General features: G+C 39.5%; 1 protein-coding gene across 1 annotated transcript in view; it reads right to left on the reverse strand.

Moving 5' to 3' along the window:
• The window catches only part of LOC127418554 (zinc finger protein 721-like), a 60,199-nt gene that overhangs the window by 29,674 nt on the left and 4,933 nt on the right, over positions 1-25,592 (reverse strand). Inside the window, exons 3-4 of the mRNA XM_051659131.1 lie at positions 23,062-23,773; positions 10,852-12,825 (exon numbers count right to left, since the gene is read on the reverse strand). Of these exons, the coding sequence (XP_051515091.1) occupies positions 10,852-12,825; positions 23,062-23,773 (2,686 nt within the window). The remainder of the gene's footprint in view (positions 1-10,851; positions 12,826-23,061; positions 23,774-25,592) is intronic.

Here is a 25,592-nt window from a genome sequence, read left to right on the forward strand (position 1 = left end):
TTTGTTAGTCGGAGCTCTAATGTCTCAGCCGGTGTGCCCCATGCTCCACTCAGAACTGAGCTTTAGTCCGCTACTAACCTGGTCATAGATTTGCGGAAACATGTATTTCACGTAATCTACTAAAGACAATAATTTCAGAATAAATCAGAATAAACTCAAATGTAACAATTGATTTACCAGGTACAATAATACATTCACCAGTTCCAATTAGACAATAATAAGTCAAATTTAAACATTTATCAAAACATAAGAAATAAGAATTGCATCCCTGGTAGAGAAAACTACACATAGCAATTGTGTGGGATATCTGACTACAGACTCCCCAAGCTCTTTGCCAATCTTCCTTAAATATCCAAACAGAAAACACTGTGTACCAAATGGTATTATCTTTTGAACAATGAGAATTTGGGGGTGAATGGGTTCTTGAATTCCTGGGATTTAACCTTATTAACATACAGGAGATCATTTAAATTGTAGGTCAAGGAGGGGGATAGACCTCCAGAATTATGCAGTATTTGGCAAAGACCTTATAACTTTGTTACCATTAGTTTTATCAACATGGGAAAGAGACCATTATACCAGTTGCACAGAGACTTCTTAAATGATATCAAACACATACAGTTGCATAATTTTTTTTTCATGGTATTTGTTATATTTTTACATATAAATCTTGTGTCTTTGTATTGGTCCTGAGCTGCTGAAGGGGAGAAGGGGGAGAGAGAAGAGGGGGCAGCAAGTTGATTTGCAATTATCACACTTTGGTGATATTCAGGTGAAGATTTCAACTTTGTAAAACAATGCAAAGGCGATTTGCAATTTATCACACGTGGTGATATTCAGGTGTAGATTTCAGCTTTTGTAAGAGAGTTCTATGACGTTGGTTCTCGCAGAGTTCTTTGACTTTTACCGGAAATGGTGCCTTTTGGGCGTAGACATCCTGGTGCCAGCCTTACAGTTTCCTCCGCTTAGCCCTCGGGTACAATTCCAGAAGAGTCCCTGTGGGGTCATTGTGTCTTATTTTAGTTTAATTTAGTTTTTTTTTAATCTCAGTTGCTGAAGTGTGTGCAGTTGCAAAGGGCTAAGAGTCAGTGCCGCATTGGTTGATGTCCATAAGGATCTGATGAGGTATCTGAAGTAGCAACACTGGAACAATGTGAATGTGAAGATGAGGGCACTGCCTCTTGCACATCCCGCAATATCAAGTCCCACCATGTGTAGGCATACAGTGCTGAGCGTGTAGATGAACTGGAAAGGATTTGTGCAGTCTTTTTGGCCAGGTTTGTCTCTATCTGTGCCTGGGTGAGGTGATATTCCATCTGCAAGATGATTCTTTGTGCCAAGTCCATTGTGTCTGCCACAGCTTGTGTGCTGTGCTCATAGCCAGTGGTATCCTCCCTAGGATGTTGATCTGACCCATAGAAAAGTCTTCTGTTACCTCCAAGCAAAAGGAGTGATTGGCAGGAAAGATCAGTCCTTCATAAGTGAAGGAATTCATCTCACTGACGACACACCACTGAGTATGTGACAACATATCAATTGGTTCGATTTATATGTAGGTGGAAATGTTGAAATTTGGCTGGCAAGTTTGCTTGCAATTAGTAATTAAATCACTGATGTGTGACTGTAGCCATGCACGTCCCATGTACATTACAGTGTTTCAAATAAGTTTTCGGGAAGTTGTAAATAGTGCATGTCATGTGCGCCATAATTATGACTGTTTTATGGAAACAGGTTCGGAATGTCGTATATGTGAGAGGCTATGTGTATATGAGAGGCAGGCCAGATCTTCAATGGATTAGTACTTTCGGAATCTATGCCATTATTTTGTTCCATGATGTGTAGTGGTTGAGCCTGGTTAGTTTTACTGTCTGTACCAGGTCAAGATGTCATGTGATGAATGTAGTGATGAAAGTGTGTGCTCTGTATGTTCGTGTCTGGGAGATGGGTGGAACCTGTTCTAGAACAATTGGTGTTGCACAATTTGGTTCCGGTGCGAGGCCATATAGCTATTTTTGTTTGTGTAGTGCTGTGAGGTTTTGATGGCCCCTTTAGATTGCCTTCGCACCCATCTCCTGCATGGCCAATCCGTTGTCCTGGCTTGATGCAGGGGGATCAGAAGCCTTTTGGCATCTGTCCCTCACAAGATTGCAACCTGAAATGGGAACAGCCACAGAGAGAAAACAGTTAATGTTGAACCTTTAAAAATTTGCAAACGTGGTACTTTCTTTATTTTTCTCTGATGGTCACAGCCAAAATGTTACAGATGGCTTTAGTCTCATATTGTATGGTTTGTGCCATCAGGGGGAAGATGTATTTTGCTTTATAGAAACATTTACCATTACAATGTCTAATGCAAATTTAGTTTCAGAGATCAAATTAGACTGAGCATCCTTGGTGAGATCTGAATTACTCCTGATATTTTAGTGCAGTTTGAAGTGTGTAGCACCTTAAGCTGTTCTTGCAGTTGAGCCTGCACAGTCTGCTGTTGTGAGCAATATAGGCCCCAGTTTTGCTGGGGAACTTTCTGAATTCATTAGTATCTTAATCACCCTTCCACTTACTAGCTCAAATGAGCTGATGCCCATAGCTTTATTTTATTTTATGATATGAAAAGGGGGCTGGGCAGAGAAAGAGGTGATGCAAGGCGCAAAGTGTGTTCTTGAATTTTAAAGGCCTAATTAAGTCCTTCAGTCTTTTTAAAGTTACTGAAGGTAAATGCTAATTGTGTAAAACTACTGAGAGTTTGGTAATTGTGTAAAATTACTGGTAGCCACATGGAATTTTGTACTCAGTATGGTTTAACTGGAGCTATATGGTAAATAGCACAGTGTGCCATATCAAAGACAAATCCAACATAGTAACACGTTCAGCTTGAAACTGACGAACAATTTCAAGAGAAACATGATTACAGTTATTTCAAGTTTACACAAGAAAAAAAGTCTAGAATGCCCGAAGCATTTACAACCTCTAACCTAAGTGTTAACTTAACAGTCAAGTGTTTTCAGAAATAAACTGCATTAGTCTATGTGTACATGCAATATCACAAACAACTATCATCACGTGTGTTCTATGATAACAACAGTGTTTAGCGCAGTTGTAAAATTAAAAATAGGTTGCTATAGTACTCTTTACTGATTTATAAACTAGTGACATTTCTTTTGTTACTATTAATTTATTTTTCATCACATCACTGTTTTTCTCAGCCTTGTTTTTCATATGCAAACACATCGACTTGCAATGTTTATATCTCAATCGCTACATTTTAGTTGTTTACAGTTGCTACCCACTCATTCTTTTGAATTGTTTCGAGTTCGTTGCAGCAAAGTAAATAAACAAAAACGACGGTGTTCATTGATTTTAGAATTAAAGTTTCAATTGCACTCCTCCATTGAATACCAGAATAACATTTTGGATGATGTTGTCTCCAGTTTAAGTTTAATCCTTGTCGCTTAAACGAAAAAGGAGATCTTTGAATTGAACGGCAAGAGCCTCCATTACCTCCTCATCTACACTGCTGCTAGCATTTCCCTGACGATCCATGTTGATGTCTAATTTTTTAGCCCCACTTGATTTTTACGGTCTCCAGTCTAACAGTGGGTTTTCTGACCCGTTATATATGTGTGTATAAATGGGGTGCGTCTGTGCTTTCCCTCAACACTTCTAATAGGCAAAAAGAATGGACTTGCCACAGCAGCTGGTGACAGAGAAGTAAAATCTCATGTCCTGTGTGGAGGAACAGACTGTCATGCTGAAAAGATGTCACTCGCTTGCTGGAGATCACGGAGGTTGGTCACCACTTTGTAAAAAAAGTGTATAGCCAAAACTATTGGTCCGATGTTGGATTCCAATAGAACGGCCCCTGAAGGTTTCTGCATTGTTTTGTCTTTTTTGAGCGCTGAACCAAAAACACTTATTAATTTGCACTTTATCAATTGACTGTTATTACTTTTATCTGACTCCAATTTTATATTAATTTGACTCCAATTTAAACTGAACCTCTAATTTAGATTTAAGCTCTAATTGATTTCTGATCATTCTTTTAATTTAATCTTAAATTATTGATTACTCTGAATCATCCTAACATTCATTATCCTTTCATTCGGGTCCCGACTGTTGCTCAGAGTCATATACCGGCCGATTAATTGCATAGATCTCACGGACACAAAATCGCCAGTCCCGTTCATAGTCAGCGGTTGCAGGGTTTACTAATATCATCTGGTTCGGCCGCTTACTGCTTGCTCAACCAGATGATAGTTTTGTTTGATACAACTTGCTAAGACGGTTATAAGCAGTGACTGGTAGTCTTATGTGGTTTTCTCCTATACATAAGCTCCAGTAATGATCATTATCCTGGACATAAGTTTGCAGTAACAAAAGGCGTCCCTCGAATCTACCGGTAATGAATAATTTCGGAGAAATACAGAATAAATCAAAAAGTAACAATTTATTTGGCAGGTAGAATTTAAAACATAAGTTACAAAATCGATCAAAGCCAATTTCACACATGATCAGAATAAACAAACATTCCTAAAAATAAAAGACAAGTCAAAGAAACATACCTGACAATGGAAAACTACACAAAGCAATTGTGTGGGATATCTGACTACAGACTCCCCGAGCTCCTCTGCCATCTCTCCTTAAGTACCAAACGATTCTATTGCTATTTCAGATGTGTTTGTTTGATATTATCCAGGATTTGGTTTACAATTTAGGGAGTTGAAAGTAGACTTTTGAAACTAGGTTGTTTGATGTTTACAAAGAATGGACCTAATCTGCATACAGCATCTGGTGGTTCCTGTGAGTCATGGGAGATGCATGCCCCTGATAGAATACAGTATTTTACTATGTTCTTAAATCTTACTTGTGATTTGACTTTGCTGAAAGGGAATGAGACCATTTTACCAGTTGCATTGAGACCTCTTGAATGATACCAAACATGTATGATCAGAAAATCTTTTACATTACAGAACAGGATAAGTCACAACTTAGTTTTTGGTGACCCGAAAGTGACCTGAGGTGAGAGAGGGGGCAGATATGAGTGAGATTTGCATTTTATGGTCATTAATCATAAGGGTGTGTTGTCTCAGGTGGAGATGCTCTTCTGTGTGAGAGTTTTATGACTTTAGGGTGTAAACATTCTGGTGCCAGCCTTAAACTTTTGACTCTGGGCAGTGTACTGAGGCCCTTTGTGGGACATTGTGATGATGGGTTTTGCCACGCCAAGCACCACTCACATTTACTTCAGATCTAGTTCATATAGAACATTTAACAGCTAAAGAAATGAACAAAATCCTGGACATTTAAGGAAAAACCAATTACAATCCACAGAATTTTTTTTTTTTTTGCAAGGAAACAAAACAAATATTATAATAAAATAAAATTAGAAAGACAATTTTAATGGCATCATACAGATATGAATTATAATTAAGAATAGAACAAAATAAGAAATGGATGACCACAAATTTAGCAACAACCAGTGCAATCTCAGTCAAAAGCTAGTGAATAAAAACGTGCCTTCCTAGAACGTTAAGAATTGGTTCCCCCCAAAAATAACCAAATGGAAACCATATACTAACACTGAGGGAAAATTTTGTGTTTCCCAGAAAGAAATGCACTCGGAAGCAGGATTCAAAATAATAATTAAATTATATAACATCACCCACGTCTCCCTACCTGCTGTCTGAACATAATTTTTTTATAGTGTTTTTGTTCTTATTTTTCACCATTTTGTGCCAATCAGTGCAGTAATGGGAGTGAGCCATCCTTCACATGATATATGTTGACATGTTATAAACTCTTCCGTCGCTATGTGCGTAAGTTTGTGTATGAAGTTTGGGATTGTGACTTCATTCAAGCATATGCCCACTGTAATTTGTTTATTGTGCGCTTGGTATAAGGTTTAATGGAATATTCCGGGCTCAATACGAGTTAAGCTCAATCAAGAGTAGGGTTGGGTGGCGAGAATTATTTGCAAAATACCGGAATAGTCTGATCTTCAATAACAGTTCTCCTGTGTGAATTTTCCACTGATATGGATGGAACAACATATTCTGGCAGTGTTTCCAGCTGCTCATTTCAGCAGTAGTGCTGCCCTCTACTGAGTCTAAAGTGTAAAACACACAGCGCTACCAATGTATTTTGATTCTCAAATAAATAACTCTGAAGGCCCCTGCACACTTCACACAAATTTGAGGAACGAATGGGTGTGATGTCATTTAAAAATAAACCTGGCCAAAACTAAGGTGTTTTTGCATTCACTTCAGTGGTTGCTAACAGCTTGCCGGTGCAAAATTTCAGGAAAACTTCTTCCTTACTGCCACTGGTCTATGTCATCGGTAGGTGTGACCTAGAAGTCCTACTTTAAGACTAAAATAATGTAACTAATTTTGAATACGTTGTTCAGTCAGTTAAAGATCAATCAACATAAACACAATGGCGTCCAAAGTTATGAGCGAGCTGGTAAAAAAAAACAAATTACCTACAGTGCATCCGGAAAGTATTCACAGCGCTTCACTTTTTCCACATTTTGTTATGTTACAGCCTTATTCCAAAATTGATTAAATTCATTATTTTCCTCAAAATTCTACAAACAATACCCCATAATGACAATGTGAAAGAAGTTTGTTTGAAATCTTTGCAAATTTATTAAAAATAAAAAACGAAACAAATTACATGTACATAAGTATTCACAGCCTTTGCTCAATACTTTGTTGAAGCACCTTTGGCACCAATTACAGCCTCAAATCTTTTTGAGTATGATGCTACAAGCTTGGCACACCTATTTTTGGGCAGTTTCTCCCATTCTTCTTTGCAGGACCTCTCAAGCTCCATCAGGTTGGATGGGGAGCATTGGTGCACAGCCATTTTCAGATCTCTCCAGAGATGTTCAATCGGGTTCATGTCTGGGCTCTGGCTGGGCCACTCAAGAACATTCACAGAGTTGTCCCGGAGCCACTCCTTTGTTATCTTGGCTGTGTGCTTAGGGTCATTGTCCTGTTGGAAGATGAACCTTCACCCCAGTCTGAGGTCCAGAGCGCTCTGGAGCAGGTTTTCATCAAGGATGTCTCTGTACATTGCTGCATTCATCTTTCCCTCGATCCTGACCAGTCTCCCAGTTCCTGCCGCTGAAAAACATCCCCACAGCATGATGCTGCCACCACCATGCTTCACTGTAGGGATGGTATTGGCCAGGTGATGAGCGGTGCCTGGTTTCCTCCAGACATGATGCTTGCCATTCAGGCCAAAGAGTTCAATCTTTGTTTCTCATGGTCTGAGAGTCCTTCAGGTGCCTTTTGACAAACTCCAGGCGGGCTGTCATGTGCCTTTTACCGAGGAGTGGCTTCCATCTGGCCACTCTACCATACAGGCCTGATTGGTGGAGTGCTGCAGAGATGGTTGTTCTTCTGGAAGGTTCTCCTCTCTCCACAGAGAAATGCTGGAGCTCTGTCAGAGTGACCATCGGTTTCTTGGTCACCTCCCTGACTAAGGCCCTTCACCCCCGATCGCTCAGTTTGGCTAGGCGGCCAGCTCTAGGAAGAGTCCTGGTGGTTCCAAACTTCTTCCATTTACGGATGATGGATGCCACTGTGCTCATTGGGACCTTCAATGCTGCAGAAATTTTTCTGTACCCTTCCCCAGATCTGTGTCTCGATACAATCCTGTCTCGAGGTCTACAGACAATTCCTTGGACTTCATGGCTTGGTTTGTGCTCTGACATGCACTGTTAACTGTGGGACCTTATATAGACAGGTGTGTGCCTTTCCAAATCATGTCCAATCAACTGAATTTACCACAGGTGGACTCCAATCAAATTGTAGAAACATCTCAAGGATGATCAGTGGAAACAGGATGCACCTGAGCTCAATTTTGATTGTCATGGCAAAGGCTGTGCATACTTATGTACATGTGACTTTTTTCGTTATTTATTTTTAATAAATTTGCAAAGATTTCAAACAAACTTCTTTCACGTTGTCATTATGGGGTATTGTTTGTAGAATTTTGAGGAAAATAATGAATTTAATCCATTTTGGAATAAGGCTGTAACATAACAAAATGTGGAAAAAGTGAAGCGCTGTGAATACTTTCCGGATGCACTGTACATCTGTATGATCGTTTGCATAGAGACATTTCATGCGATTTTATTTAGTCTACAAAAGGAATAAAATTTACTCATTTTTTATTCATGTGCCTCCTGCAGCAAATGCCATTCAGACATCTGCCTGAAGATAGATATTATCATCACTCTTTAAAAAATTAACACTCTTTTATACACCCATTGTTGCAGTAGTATCAGTGTCATCATAAATTACAATAACAGCGTGTAATCGGTGCATATTGTGGCCGCATATAGCGAATTAGCATCATGAATGCAGGAGGTAAACATTACAAATTACACACATTATCTACTATATACCGTATATATATATAAATATATATAAAGTATTCACAGCGCTTCACTTTTTCCACATTTTGTTATGTTACAGCCTTATTCCAAAATGGATTAAATTCATTATTTTCCTCAAAATTCTACAAACAAACCCCATAATGACAACATGAAAGAAGTTTGTTTGAAATCTTTGCAAATTTATTTTGCAAAGACTAAGGACTGATATCTTACAACTAAATTGAACAAAAAAAGAGATCTGAATCCTTTAAAGTCCAGATACAAGCTGAAAAATGTTTGCATTACTGGCTTCTTTTCTACTGAAGACTTCCACTTGAATTACTGTTAATTTAGCAGCTACATTATCCAGTAGACTAGTTCACAATAAAGTTTCTTTATAGACTATACATTTATATTGAAATAATGTGTACTTAGAGGTTTGTGTTTCTTAACATATAGAAGAGTACCTCCAATTAGTTCCACACAATGAGGTAAAGATATTCAAAACTGATTATATAAAAAACAACAATGCTGGTATCAGATCGGGATCGGCCGATACTGAGATTTCAGATATCGGATAGGAAGAGAAAAAGTGGTCTCGGTGCATCCCTAGTTTGTACATCAGTGTCTGTATTGGGTGCTGTAGGTTACAAGTTTTCAGTCGTATTCGACATGCAGGATCACTGAATAAAACACTGATGACAATAAACAATTAACATACTTAATTGAATAAGATGCAATAATTCCAATATACACTTACATTTGGCATTATTTATATATGTTTGATCATGTATAGTTGTGCTCAAAAGTTTGCATACCCTGGCAGAAATTTTGAAAATATGACTGATCATGCATAAAAATTGTCTTTTATTTAAGGATAGTGATCATATGAAGCCATTTATTATCACATAGTTGTTTGGCTCCTTTTTAAATCATAATGATAACAGAAATCACCCAAATGGCTCTGATTAAAAGTTTACACACCCTTGAATGTTTGGCCTTGTTACAGACACACAAGGTGACACACACTGGTTTAAATGGCAATTAAAGGTTAATTTCCCACACCTGTGGCTTTTAAAATTGGAATTAGTGTCTGTGTATAAATAGTCAATGAGTTTCTTAGCTCTCAGGTGGATGCACTGAGCAGGCTAGATACTGAGCCATGGGGAGCAGAAAAGAACTGTCAAAAGACCTGCGTAACAAGGTAATGGAACATTATAAAGATGGAAAAGGATATAAAAAGATATCCAAAGCCATGAAAATGCCAGTCAGCACTGTTCAATCACTTATTAAGAAGTGGAAAATTCGGGGATCTCTTGATACCAAGCCAAAGTCAGATAGACCAAGAAAGATTTCAGCCACAACTGCCAGAAGAATTGTTCGGGATACAAAGAAAAATCCACAGGTAACCTCAGGAGAAATACAGGCTGCTCTGGAAAAAGACGGTGTGGTTGTTTCAAAGAGCACAATACGACGATACTTGAACAAAAATGAGCTGCATGGTCGAGTTGCCAGAAAGAAGCCTTTAATGCACCAATGCCACAAAAAAGCCCGGTTACAATATGCCCAACAACACCTTGACACACCTCACAGCTTCTGGCGCACTGTAATTTGGAGTGACGAGACCAAAATAAAGCATTATGGTCACAACCATGAGCGCTATGTTTGGAGAGGGGTCAACAAGGCCTATAGTGAAAAGAATACCATCCCCACTGTGAAGCATGGTGGTGTCTCACTGATGTTTTGGGGGTGTGTGAGCTCTAAAGGCACGGGGAATCTTGTGAAAATTGATGGCAAGATGAAAATTACAGCATGTTATCAGAAAATTCTGGCAGACAATTTGCATTCTTCTGCACGAAAGCTGTGCATGGGATGCTCTTGGACTTTCCAGCACGACAGGCCAAGTTGACCCTCCAGTGGTTACAGCAGAAAAAGGTGAAGGTTCTGGAGTGGCCATCATAGTCTCCTGACCTTAATATCATCGACCCACTTTGGGGAGATTTTAAACATGCCGTTCATGCAAGACGACTAAAGACTTTGCATGACCTGGAGGCATTTTGCCAAGACGAATGGGCAGCTATACCACCTGCAAGAATTTGGGGCCTCATAGACAACTATTACAAAAGACAGCACGCTGTCATTGATGCTAAAGGGGGCAATACACAGTATTAAGAACTAAGAGTATGCAGAATTTTGAACAGGGGTCATTTCATTTTTTTCTTTGTTGCCATGTTTTGTTTTGTTTTATGATTGTGCCATTCTGTTATAACCTACAGTTGACTATGAATCCCATAAGAAATAAAAGAAATGTGTTTTGCCTGCTTGCTCATGTTTTCTTTAAAAATGGTACATATATTACCAATTCTCCAAGGTTATGCAAACGTTTGAGCACAACTGTATATATACTGTATATATCGTCCAACAAAAGTAGTTATCATGACAGGCCTACTTGCATGGTTTCTCGTCAGTGTGAATTCTCTCATGTTTTTTCAGGGTTTTTGACAGAATGAAAGTCTTTCCACAGTGTGAGCACTTGTATGGTTTCTCTCCAGTATGAATTCTCTCATGTTTTTTCAGGGTTTTTGACTGAGTGAAACTCTTTCCACAGTGTGAGCACTTGTATGGTTTCTCTCCAGTATGAATTCTCTCATGTGTTTTCAGGTTTTTTGACAGAGTGAAACTCTTTCCACAGTGTGAGCACTTGTATGGTTTCTCTCCTGTATGAACTCTCTCATGTGATTTCAAGCTGTCTGGCCAAGTGAAACTCTTTCCACAGTGTGAGCACTTGTAAGGTTTCTCTCCGGTATGAATTCTCTTGTGTGTTTTCAAGCTTTGTGGCGCAGTGAAACTCTTTCCACAGTGTGAGCACTTGTATGGTTTCTCTCCAGTATGAATTCTCTCGTGTGATTTCAAGCTGTCTGGCCAAGTGAAACTCTTTTCACAGTGAGAGCACTTGTAAGGTTTCTCTCCAGTATGAATTCTCTTGTGCGTTTTCAATCTTTGTGGTGCATTGAAACTCTTTCCACAGTGTGAGCACTTGTAAGGTTTCTCTCCAGTATGAATTCTCTCGTGAGTTTTCAGGTGTTGTGACCGAGTGAAACTCTTTTCACAGTGTGAGCACTTGTAATGTTTCTCTCCAGTATGAGTTCTCTCATGTGTTTTCAGGGTTTGTGAATGAATGAAACTCTTTTCACAGTGTGAGCACTTGTATGGTTTCTCTCTAGTATGATTTCTCTCGTGTGTTTTCAGATGTTCTGACCGAGTGAAACTCTTTTCACAGTGTGAACACTTGAATGGTTTCTCTCCAGTATGGATTCTCTTGTGTGTTTCTAGGTTTTGTGACTTAGTGAATCTCATTTCACAGTGTGAGCACTTGTATGGTTTCTCTACAGTGTGAATTCTCTCATGTTTTTTCAGGATTTTTGACAGAGTGAAACTCTTTCCACAGTGTGAGCACTTGTATGGTTTCTCTCCAGTATGCATTCTCTCATGTGCTCTCAAGCTGTCTGGCAAAGTGAAACTCTTTCCACAGTGTGAGCACTTGTATGGTTTCTCTCCAGTATGAATTCTCTCATGTTTTTTCAAGCTTTGTGACCAAGTGAAACTCTTTCCACATTGTGAGCACTTGTAAGGTTTCTCTCCAGTATGAATTCTCTCATGTGTTTTTAGGTTTTCTGACCGAGTGAAACTCTTTTCACAGTGTGAGCACTTGTAAAGTTCCTCTCCAGTATGGATTCTCTCATGTGCTTTCAGGTTTTCTGACCGAGTGAAACTCTTTTCACAGTGTGAGCACTTGTAAAGTTCCTCTCCAGAATGGATTCTCTCATGTAATTTCAAGCTGTCTGGCCGAGTGAAACTCCTTTCACAGTGCGAGCACTTGTAAGGTTCCTCTCCAGTATGGATTCTCTCATGTAATTTCAATTTGTCTGGCCGAGTGAAACTCTTTCCACAGTTTGAGCACTTGTAAGGTTTCTCTCCAGTATGAATTCTTTCATGTGATTTCAATTTGTCTGGCCGAGTGAAACTCTTTCCACAGTGTGAGCATTTGTATTGTTTCTCTCCATTATGAATTCTCTCATGTGTTCTCAGGGTTTGTGAATGAGTGAAACTCTTTCCACAGTGTGAGCACTTGTAAGGTTTTTCTACATTATGAATTCTCATGTGCACATTAAAATTTCCTTTATGTGTGAAACTCTTTCCACACAAACGGCATGTGAAAGGCTTCTCTCCAGTGTGAACTCTCATGTGTACATCAAGCCGTCTTTTATTTGTGAAACATTTTCTGCACTGAGAGCAAGTAAAAACTTTCTTGCCTGCTCTTCTTTGAGGATAAATTAGTGAAAAATTATTTTTAGTCTTTGAGCAACTCAAAGATTTTTCTTCATGATACTTCTCTTCCACTTCATTCAGTTCTTGATGTTCTTCTTTCACTTCCATCAGCCCTGCAATGAACAAAGTTGACAAAAATCAATTTAAGAGGAACAAATGTAAAAACAAATCAAACTGAACAACAACATAAACTATTAGTATAAACAATCTAAAATTACATTATCATTTTATTATCTTCCCTGCGACTAACTTTTTTGCACCACAATAGTCAGAAATTATTTATATATTATAATTCTTAAACTTGTCCCTGTCTCTCTGTCTAAACATCTCTAGCTCAAGACTTCAATGTAAACGGTCACTGTTATTATTTGCTAACATCATGCAGCCCCTCATATACACAGCCATATATATATATATATATATATATATATATATATATATATATATATATATATATATATATACACACATCTATATAGTTGAAGTCAGAAGTTTACATACACTTAGGTTGTAGTCATTAAAACTAATTTTTTAACCACTTTTCATATTTCATATTAACAAACTATAGTTTTGGCAAGTCATTTAGCGCATCTACTTTGTGCATGACGAGTCATTTTTCCAACAATTGTTTACAGACAGATTGTTTCACTTTTAACTGACTATATCACAATTCCAGTGGGTCAGAAATTTACATTCACTAAGCTGACTGTGCCTTTAAGCAGTTTGGAAAATTCCCAAAAATTATATTAAGCCATTAGCCAATTAGCTTCTGATAGGCTAATTGGAATCAATTGGAGGTGTACCTGTGGATGTATTTTAAGGCCTACCTTCAAACTCAGTGCCTCTTTACTTGACATCATGGGAAAATCAGAAGACATCAGGTAAGAGAAAAAAAAAATTGTGGACCTCCACAAGTCTGGTTCTTCTTTGGGAGCAATTTTCAAATGCCTGAAGGTACCACATTCATCTGTACAAACAATAATACACAAGTATAAACACCATGGGACCACGCAGCCATCATGCCGTTCAGGAAGGAGATGCATTCTCCTAGAGATGAATGTAGTTTGGTGTGAAAAGTGCAAATCAATCCCAGAACAACAGCAAAGGACCTTGTGAAGATGCTGGAGGAAACACGTAGACAAGTGTCTATATCCACAGTAAAACGAGTCCTATATAGACATAACCTGAAAGGCAGCTCAGCAAGGAAGAAGCCACTGCTCCAAAACCGCAATAAAAAAGGCAGACTACACTTTGAAAGTGCACATGGGGACAAAGACTTTTTGGAGAAATGTCCTCTGGTCTAATGAAACAAAAATTGAACTTTTTGGCCATAATGACTATCGTTACTTTTGGAGGAAAAAGGGTAAGGGTTGCAAGCCAAAGAACACCCAACCCAACTGTGAAGCATGGGGGTGGCAGCATCATGTTGTGGGGGTGCTTTGCAGCAGGAGGGACTGGGGCATGTCACAAAATAGATGGCATCATGAGGAAGGAAAATTATGTGGATATATTGAAGCAACATCTCAAGACATCAGCCATGAAGTTAAAGCTTGGACGCAAATGGGTCTTACAAATGGACAATGACCCCAAGCATACCTCCAAAGTTGTGGCAAAATGGCTTAAGGACAACAAAGTCAAGCTACTGGAGTGGCCATCACAAAGCCTTGACCTCAATCTGATAGAAAATGTATGAGCAGAACTGAATAAGTGTGTGCGAGCAAGGAGACCTACAAACCTGACTCAGTTACACCAGTTCTGTCTGGAGGAATGGGACAAAATTCCAGCAACTTATTATGAGAAGCTTGTGAAAGGCTACCAAAAACATTTGACCCAAGTTAAACAATTTAAAGGCAATGCTACCAAATACTAACAAAGCGTATATAAACCTCTTACCCACTGGGAACGTGATAAAAGAAATAAAAGCTGAAATAAATAATTCTCCTTACTATTATCCTGCCATTTCACATTCTTAAAATAAAGTAGTGATCCTAAGAAAGGAAATGTTTTCTACAATTAAATGTCACAACTTGTGAAAAACTGAGTTTTAATGTAATTGGCTAACGTGTATGTAAACTTCTGACTGTAAATATATAGTTTACATGTGCTGCAGAGTTCACAGTGGATTAGTGCTCTGTTTTGTCATCTCAAACAACGTGAATGATTCACAATGTCTGTGGAGTTTCCAGAGTATGAACGGTCAGATTTATACTTTCATTCAAAGTATACATCTGTTTCACACTAAGGTTGTAGCCTTTAGCAGTTTAATAAATAAAAAATTAAGACATGTCATGATTTTAATTTGCTTAATTGTCAGATTTTGCTCATACGGAAAGAAATTGGTACTTTTATTCACCAAAGTGGCATTCAACTGATTACAATGTATAGTCAGAACATTAATAATGTGGAAAATTACTACCATTTCAAAGAGTTCTCATCAAAAAAGTGGCTTTTTCTTTGCAATTCTTCCCATAAGGCCTGCACCCCTGAGTCTTCTCTTTACTGTTGTACATGAAACTGGTGTTGAGCGGGTAGAATTCAATGAAGCTGTCAGCTGAGGACATGTGAGGTGTCTATTTCTCAAACTAGAGACTCTGATGTACTTATCCTCTTGTTTAGTTGTACATCTGGTTTTCCACATCTCTTTCTGTCTTTGTTAGAGCCAGAACCAATGATTGAATGACGAGTTTCTTGAGAAAGCTGTTTTTTTTTTTTTAAACAGCTTTATTTAACAAACCATTAACTTTCAGCTGTGTTTGATATAATGTCAAGTGATTTTCTAGTACAAATTCGCAATTTAGCATGATTACACAAGGATAAGGTGTTGGAGTGATGGCTGCTGGAAATGGGGCCTGTCTAGATTTGATAAAATATTACTTTTTCAAATAGTGATGGCACATCAGTAATATCCTGACTATACTCTGTGATCAGTTGAATGCCACTTTGGTGAATTAAAGTATCAGTTTCCTTCCAAAACAGCAAAATCTGTACATTATCCCAAACTTTTGGCCACCAGTGTATATACACTTGATGTTTTTTTTGTTTTTGGCACCATTCTGAGTAAATTCTAGAGACTGTTGTGTGTGAAAATCCCAGGAGATCAGCAGTTACAGAAATACTCAAACCAGCCTGTCTGGCACCAACAATCATCCATGCGATTATCTAATAAGCCAATCGTGTGGTAGCAGTGCAGTGCATAAAATCATGCCGATAAGGGTCAGGAGCTTCAGTTAATGTTCACATCCACCATTAGAATGGGGAAAAAAATTTGATCTCAGTGATTTGGACCTTGGCATGATAGTTGTTATACTGTATATCTAAAGGTGACATTTCATATTTCTTATAATTGTAAGTGTTGTTAGGAAGTACTTAAAAAAAAAAAGTTAACCATGGTTTTACTACCGTAATATTGTAGTAGTAACCTTGGTAAATTGAGTGGTAACTGTGGTTTAACTAAATACTATGATTAAACTATAGTTACTGTAGTGCAGGGATGTGCAACTTTTTTTTTTGTTTTTTTTTTTTGTCATTAACAATTTTTATTGATTCCACACTCAAATCAACATAAACAGCACATGAAAACACAGAATCAATTTCAACAAAATATACCCCGCTCCCTCCTTCCCCCCACCCACCCAACACACAACCCAGTGGTCAGACACAGAATAATAACAGACACACATACAAGCAAACAGTCCAAAATAAATAAATAAATACTCAGATATAAAAAAACTAAAAATTGCCCAACAAAAAAGAAAAAGGGTTCCACACATCAATTAATTACATACACACCATTTAAACTGTCCCTCTCCACTGTTCCTCCCTGGCACCCTCCAAGAAGGCCAAATAAGTGCCCCACTTCTTCTCAAAGGTACCCAAGCTGCCCAGCCGACTATGCGACATCTTTTCAAAGGCCCAATTCGTGCCCAATTCGGTGCACCACTCATGAAATGAGGGTGCACCAGCCGACTTCCATCCCCCAAGGATCAATTTCCTACCGATCATCACACTGGTAAGGACCCAGTTTTCAATGTGTATGTTCCCTAAGTTAACCCCTGCCCCATCCCCCAAAATACAAAGTCTGGGGCAGAATGAAATCTGAGTGCTCAGGATCTCACAGACATAACTCTGAACCCTCGACCAAAACTCTTGAATCTTAGTACAATACCAAAAAACATGGGCTATGTCCCAATCCTCTGATTGGCATCGCCAACAGGTGGGTGTATCTTTAAGACCAAGCCTATGCAATCTAGAGGGAGTCCAATAAAAACGATGCAGAATCTTAAACTGAATGAGGCGCATCCTTGCATCCCTAGACATAGACTTGGCATTTTTTTAAATCCTACCCCATTCTTCATCCTCCAGTACTAAATTCAAGTCATTCTCCCATAACTTCTTGAGAGATGTCAAAACCCCATCCCCTAGACTCTGAATTAGCCAGGAATAGTACGCTGAAGCCTCGTGACCCTTTCCAAAAGCCGCTAGTACCATCTCAAGAGTGTCTGCAGCTTTAGGGGGCTGTGTACTACACCCAAAGATGGTACAAAATAGATGGTGCAGCTGTAAGTACCTGAAGAATTGAGATCTGGGAATCCCAAACCGGTGTGTAATATTTTCAAAGGATCTCAATGCTCCATTTTCATACAGGTCACCCAGCGTAGCAACTCCCTTCTCAATCCACTCTGTCCAGCAAAAAGGGGACTTATTAATACACAGTTTAGGGTTTAACCAAATACTTGCGGCAACGTTCAGGTAAATGTCCGAATTGAGCACACGGGAAACCCTTGTCCACACTAACTGCATGTGTGAGATAACGTGATGTGTCTTTAGTTCTCTGGGCAGCTTCGTAGAAAGACATTGCAATGGCAAGATAGGGGCAAGAAGTTCTTGTTCAATGCAGAACCAGGGAGGGGCTCTTTCAGGTGGAAGCGACCAATGAGCCAAATGTCTGAGACCGAATGCATAATAATAAAACGAAATCTTGGGTAAGCCTAGCCCACCTTTGTCAATCGGTCTATGTAACTTATTGAATTGTAATCTGGGACGTTTACCATTCCAAATAAAAGACTTCGCTAAGCTTTCAAATCTACTGGGAGAGACTGTAGCAGGTAGTTAAATTTTGGAATACAGTTCATTTTAATAACATTAACCTTCCCACTCATCGATGAATGTAATGAAGCCCACCTACCCACCATTTTACTAAGGGATCAAAATTATCTCTAACTAAATCAGACAAATTTTTGGGGAACAAAATGCCCAAATACTTAATGCCCTGTTTGGGCCATTGGAAGGCGCCTGGCTGAAAGGCCGTTACTGGACAGTACGCTGTCAGAGCCAATGCTTCGGATTTAGACCAGTTGACTTTGTATCCTGAGAATTTAGAAAAGGAATTCATAATTCTGTGGAGGCAAGGCATAGATTTATTAGGGTCAGAGACAAATAATAAAATATCATCTGCATAAAGCAGAAGCTTATGCGCCACGCCTCCCGCCACCACCCCTTGAAAATCATCAATTGGACGGTAACTTTTACACTCGCTTGGATCTTTGTCCTTTTTAAGAATCAGACTGATCCGGGCTTGCGTCATGGTTGGCGGAAGCTTTCCATTCTTTAATGATTCAGTATAAACTTCTAACAAAAGTGGAGCCAGTTCTGTAGCATAGGATCTAAAAAATTCAGCGGCAAAACCATCTGGCCCCGGAGCCTTGCCTGTAGGTAAGGCCTTAATTACCTCGTCAAGCTCCTCCAAGTTTCTCTCAGAATCAAGATAATTTTTTTGCTCAGTCGTCAGTTTAGGAAGATCTAATGGTTCCACAAAATTTTTAATATCTTCATCAGTAGATGAAGACATGGAACTATAGAGATCAAGATAGAATTCTTTAAAAGCATTATTAATATCAATGGCTGAGGTAAAAATTTCAATGCAAAAGTAATCTTTCATCAATGCAAAAGTTTCTCCAAGGAAAGTGTTATTCCCAAAACAAGCTCCAGCCGCTAGGCGGAGCCAACACAAAAAACCCAAAATGTCGCCCAGCTTCCTCAAGAGTTAGGTACAGCGAGTCAGGCCCACTTACATGAGAAACATCCAATGGTTTACTCAGACATTGATTCTATAAAAGACATTGCCAGATTTGGACATGTAAATACTTTGCGACCGTTTTTCGTTTCTATTCTAAGTTTTGCTGGAAACACCACAGCAAACGAGATGTTTTTCTGATGTAAGAGTTTCTTACATTCCTTGAACTGATCGCATTTCTCTCGTCGAACTCGCAAAGTCCGGGAACAAGAAAATATTATGGTTCTTCCAAGAAAGCTTCCCTTTGCTCCTCGCCTGGTGCAACACAAGATCTTTATCGGATGATCTCAGAAATCTGGCCAGAATCGATCTGGGCCTGTCTCTCTCAGCAGACCTGTGAGCTGGCACTCTGTGAGCTCGCTTGATTTCCAGCTTGTGGCCTGTTATGTCGAGCAGACTCGGGAAAAACTTGTCTAGAAATTTCACAATATCTCTGCCCTCCTCATGCTCAGGAATTCCAACAATTCTGACATTATTCCTGTGGCTTCTATTCTCAAGATCTTCAAGCTTTACAAGGAGATGTTCCAAATCAATTTTGGTCGCGGGCGGATTAGCGGTTAATTCCCTCTCCGAAGATTCCAAAAAATCGATTCGTTTTTCAACATCAGTCACTCTTCTACCTAACTCGAAGAATTTTATTTCCATCGTCGTGATCGATCGACGTATTACAGCGAGATCCTCCAAGTCAGCAAGAATCTTCGTCAACATCACCGACATGTTGGACAATTGACGCTGGATCTCCTCTCCCGTCGCGCCATCCAAATCGAGTCCCCGGTCTGTAGGCCTGTCGGGGCTTTCATCCTGAACATGTAAGTGTTCTTTGTGACTTCTTTGCCATTTTTTGCAACAAAGGGCAAATGTGTAACTGGGTGTATCAAAATTCACCAGATTATAACATGAAAATAATTGAAAATTCAGCAAAGTGCGCAGAGCTCGTCGCTCACACGTGACTCCCAGGGATGTGCAACTTTGAAGGGGGCGAGGGCCAACATTTTTTCTCCATTCTACCAAGGGGCCAGATTACAAATCCGCACTCTAACAACATTCACCCCTTTCCTCAATTATTGTGGGTAATCTATGCACAACTAATGCAATGTTCTTTTAAAGATTTTGTTACCTATATTAACATTTTTATTTAACAATATTTATAAAAACAAATATAATTATTTTGTAACTTGCATTTTTACTAAACATGCCATTCACATGTACAAATTCATGTTCAATTGACAAGCAATATACTTCAGACTTATATTTTCAAGAAAATGTATCTCATTTGCATTTTCTACATTTGCAACAGACAAACACACAAATCAACAGACAACATTTTCAGCCCCACCTCATAAAACAGCTTATAGATATTAGTTAAAATCTAAATATTATCATCAATAACAATACTGGATACAAGAACATAACATTTCAGTGCATTAATACAAAACATTTCAGCACCACAACATACACGCATGGACCGAATATTCCCGTGTGTCGGAGAACAACATTCTCTCTATTCACAAGACTTTTCAACAGTCAGTCAGGCATCTCAATCGTGCATTTCTTCAAAGTTTCTCCCTCTTATAACAACTTTTTTGTTTTTCACAAGCACGACCAAAACAGCATTAGATGTCACTTGGTGATTCCCGCACTGAAGAGAGCAGCTCAGTCGTATGTGTCTCTCATACTGTACGCCTCTTTGATCACTTGATCAATGGTGTATTTGCAAATCAAACTGAAATCTTTAATTTCGTATCCAGGCAAACAAAAGACATGGGTTCCACCTGCGTACATTGACAAGCTGAGGTAAAATTTAGCTCAATTTACCTTATAAATGATGTTGCATGCTAGAATCCTAGAGTGATCAGCAGGTCTGCTAAGAACAAATGACCTCTTCTGGTCAATAGTTGTAATAACATCATAAACTGAATGCAATCTTTACATAATCCCTTTTTCAAATAAATAAAATCAATCCTCGGTCTTGTCCGATGGGCCGTATTCAGTGATACAGAGGGCCGTATATGGAATATCAGAATTACTACCGTAATGACTCTAGAAAAAGTGCAACTTAATATTCATACACGTCATTCTTACACGTTTAAAAACAAAACGGCATACTCATGTGAATTACATCATGTCTGAAAGTTTAGGGTGTGTTCACACTTGGCAGGTTTGGTTCAATTAAAACAAACTCTGGTGCGATTGCTCTGTTAGTGCAGTTCATTTGAACAAGTGTGAACGCTGCCATCCAAACCTTGGTGCGCACCAAAGAAGTGGACTAAGACCACCTGAATAGTGGGTCTCAGTCCGCTTCCAAACAAACTCTGGTGTGGTTCAATTGATATATGAATGCAACATGGACCAAAGACGTCTAAACGGACCAAAAACAGGAAGTAATTTGCCTAATACTGACCTCAAGCATACCTGGTTCTTCTCATCATAGGAGATATGTTGCCCATTACAGTTCGGTACAGGCGTCAGAACCGCCGTCTGCCATCCTTCGTTTGTGTGTGCAACGGAGGAATTCCTGGCGCTGTTTTGACTCCTTTACACATTTTATTAGCTCTATGTTTGTTCTCAGCTGGTAAAAATTCCACCATATATACATATATAAATCTAACGAGCGCATTTCGTCCAGCAGCCAGCATTGTTTTGAATGTTCGGAACGTTCCGTTGCAAAATATACGTCATAAAAGCTGTCCAACCAGGCTGTGACTTTTTCCTGTTGACTTTTGAGTTGTATCATTAGGTTCGGTGTTAAAAATGCCAGTGTGAAAGCTAAGCGAACAAGGACTAAATGTATAATTTTCTTTTTTGGTCCGGACCAAGAGGACCAAGAGAACTGAACTACCCTTAAATTGTGAATGCTTAGAATTGCCAACAACTCGGGGGTCTGGGTAGCTCAGTGGTAAAAGACGCTGGCTACCACCCCTGGAGTTTGCTAGTTCGAATCCCAGGGCGTGCTGAGTGACTCCAGCCACGTCTCCTAAGCAACCAAATTGGCCCCGTTACTAGGGAGGATAGAGTCACATGGGGTAACCTCCTCGTGTTCACTATAATGTGGTTCGTTCTCAGTGGGGCGCGTGGTGAGTTGAGCGTGGATGCCGCGGTGGATGGCGTGAAGCCTCCACACACGCTATGTCTCCTTGGCAATGTGCTCAATAAGCCATGTGATAAGATGCGTGGGTTGATGGTCTCAGACGCGGAGGCAACTGGGATTCATCCTCCGCCACCCGGACTGAGGCGAATCATTACGCGACCACAAGGACTTAAAAGCGCATTGGGAATTGGGCATTCCAAATTGGGTGAAAAAGGGGAAAAATCCAAAAAAAAAGAAAAGAAAAAAAAATTGCCAACAACTCACTCTGTCATGACTCAAGGACTGAGCAAGCACACATTCATTAGAGTAGCAGTGTGTATGTGTGATTCCCTGCCTGCTACAAAAAAAGATCGGCCATAAATCTAGGCACGATCAGCCGATTGTGGATTTAAGACCCTAGACATATTTATAAATATATTATTTACACAATATTTAAATACTATAATATGATGCTTTACATAAGTAGCAAATACATATTAAATATAAATAAAAAATAGGATTTTTATAATATAATATTAATTAATAATAATTAAATAAAATGGTGAGAGTAACCAAAACTGCCACATTAGGTTTAGGACTTCAGTATGACACAGTAGAAAGTTTACATTTAACCAGGTTCGACAGAGCTCCTGATAAAAGGTTAATGATCGTATCGGTATTGGCAGATCAGATGACAAGAAAAATCGGTGATCAGTATCGGCTCAAAAAATCCAGATTGGAGAGACCCTACACAGCATCAACACATTCTGTGCCAGATACCGGTGTTTTGTCGTACCTGTGATGCTAGTCGTGGCACTGTTTTACTGTTTTATGTGTGCTTTAGACTCATGAGTGAATTCATATGGAAACATGTAGTTTAAGATAGAGTACACATATTTGTTGTACCAAGTGTATAATGTGGAAAAGAAATTTAAATTGATTTTTGACTCGTGAACTCTCATTTTAAAGAGAACAAATTAGGACTTTAAGCAGAAACCCAAATCCAGAGTCACTGTTCCTGAAGGACTGTAATGACTTTTTAAAATGAGAATGTTACCTTTTTAAAAGACAACTGAGCACTTTTATAATAAAGACAGCTGGAAAAAAATGTGTGCGAATTTTGAGCGATAAAACTCATCTGGTAACAGATTCTGACATGACAGTTGATTGTCATGAAATTGTAAAACAATATTAAAGGAAGAAACATACCTGAAGGAGTAAAATCATCTTCATCATTCTGATGTTCCTCTGTTGTGGTTTCATCATCATCATCTTCATCACTCTGTTGTTCCTCTGTTGTGTTTTCTCCTCTCATCTTCATCAGATTCCTGCAGTCCAGCAGCTTCACTGAACACATCTTCACTGGTGTCTGAAGCATCTGCTGTACATCATCATCTTCATCTCTCTGTTCTTCTGCTGTGGTTTCTTCTTTTATCTCCTCCTGCTTCACTTCAATCTTCACTGGTGTCTTCAGCATCTTCTGTTCATCATCATCTTCATCACTCTGTTGTTCTTCTGTTGTGTTTTCTACTTTTATCTCCTCCTGCTTCACTTCAATCTTCACTGGTGTCTTCAGCATCTTCTGTTCATCATCATCTTCATCACTCTGTTGTTCTTCTGTTGTGTTTTCTACTTTTATCTCCTCCTGCTTCACTTCAATCTTCACTGGTGTCTGCAGCATCTGCTCTTCATCATCATCTTCCTGTTGTTCCTCTGTTGTGTTTTCTTCTTTAATCTCCTGCTTCACTTCAATCTTCACTAGTGTCTGCAGCATCTGCTCTTCATCATCATCTTCCTGTTGTTCCTCTGTTGTGTTTTCTTCTTTTATCTCCTCCTGCTTCACTTCAATCTTCACTAGTGTCTGCAGCATCTGCTGTTCTCCAGCGTGAATCACATCCACCTGCTCTCTCATGATGAACATCTGAACACACAAAACATAATTATAATAGACTGACATTCATCAAACTCAAAAACATTATTATATGATTATACAGCTCTGTTAAACAAAATAACCGAGATGGTACAATTGGTTAGCTTGCTACTGCTAACTACAGTTTTTCGGATATTTTCGTAACAGCACTGTCTGTCTTCTAGTAAGTTAACTTTACATTATATTAATATAGTTGTATGTGTTAAAGGTGCACTCAGTTATTTTTTACCAACTAAAAAAAGTTTTACTCCTAAAGAAATGAATTGTAATTCTGAAACGTATAAAATCATGACCGCTAACATACGATGAGGACTCTAGTCATGCCAGTGACCTTATAAAATCTGTTTTATTCTACATGGGGGAGGGGTGCTCTCATGGGGCAGCCATTTTAGAATCACATGAAGCTGAAATACTACTCGTTAATCACAGTAACCGTCTTATTATTGGACACTATCACTCTTGGGTTAAATTAATCATGGCTGATTGTGAAGTTAATTTCTACAATGGCATCTGTAACTGAAAATTAATTATTTTGAATGATGCAGCATCCACACCACTAGGTGTTACTGTAAGTCCAAGATGACATGAGCAAAATGTTACTGAGTGCACCTTTAAGTACCACCTTACCTGCAGATAACCAGGGTTGATGTTAGATTCTTGGCCAAACATTGATTTTAGTTAGGTGAAACATTGTTATATAAACAAAACCTGGTGTCTTTTTTCCATGGGTTTTTAAAATCCCATGTGGCGAGAATCCCATGCGCATATCAGCGTCGCCCTGGAATTGGAGTGTATCATCCAATCATCCCTGGAATGCGGGCGCTGATTGGCCCCACCTGCGAACAATCAGCTGGAGAGGATTTAAACGCCAGTGGAAAAGGAAGACGGTTAGCCACAACTCCAGAGAATGCCACTAACCCTCTTCTCCGTTTCATTAAATCCCAGGGTCCAGCGATGAGTGAAGGCTAATCAGAGCACGGACTTCGGGAAAACTGCACTGCACACAGGATTCAGGAGCACAGACACCGTGGCACGCCCACCTCGCCCCAGCAAGACACCGCGCACTATAAGTCTCATCCCGTCACTATTGTTTGCGGTGTCAATAGAACACCCCTTGTGGGACATCGCACTAGAGAATTGCCTGTCTGTGCCTCATTCATCCTGCCGCAGTGGTGGAGAATGCTGGCTAGAGTGAAGGGAATGAGGTCAGATGATGAAACTCATCCCAATTCTCCATCTGGTTTTTCCACAGGTCCAGCTCTCTCTTTGAAGACAATGGAAGATCTGGTACGTCAACTCGCAAATATCTCCCTCCACCAGTAACAGTTTGCTGACTATTAACAGCACGGTAAGAGCGGGCAGATCAGGAACTCATGCAACTGCGATTGGAAGCTGCTGCCCACATCCGATCCCCCGATCCCTGTGTCCGAGCCAACCAGCTTATCCCCAAACTGATGGAATATGATGACGGGGAGGCATACCTACACACATTTGAGGTGATAGCTAAGAGGGAGGGGTGGGATAAGAGCGAGTGGGTGAGAACGGTGTGCCCTTTCTGATGGGGAGTGCAGCGTGCCTATTACGCACTCAGCCCAGCCTCTACTGACAACTATACAGAGCTAACAAACGAGATCTTGGCACGGGTGGGGCTTTCACCGATATGTGCGGCACAGCGCTTCCATGAATGGGTGTATGATGAACAGGTTCCCGCCCGCGTACAAGCCACACAACTATCCTGTCTGGTGCATCTCTGGATGTTAACCACACAACCGACGCTAGTGCAGGTAGCGGAGCAGGTCATTGTGGATAG

The sequence above is a fragment of the Myxocyprinus asiaticus genome, chromosome 28, assembly GCF_019703515.2.
Source record: "Myxocyprinus asiaticus isolate MX2 ecotype Aquarium Trade chromosome 28, UBuf_Myxa_2, whole genome shotgun sequence".
Lineage (NCBI taxonomy): Eukaryota > Metazoa > Chordata > Actinopteri > Cypriniformes > Catostomidae > Myxocyprinus > Myxocyprinus asiaticus.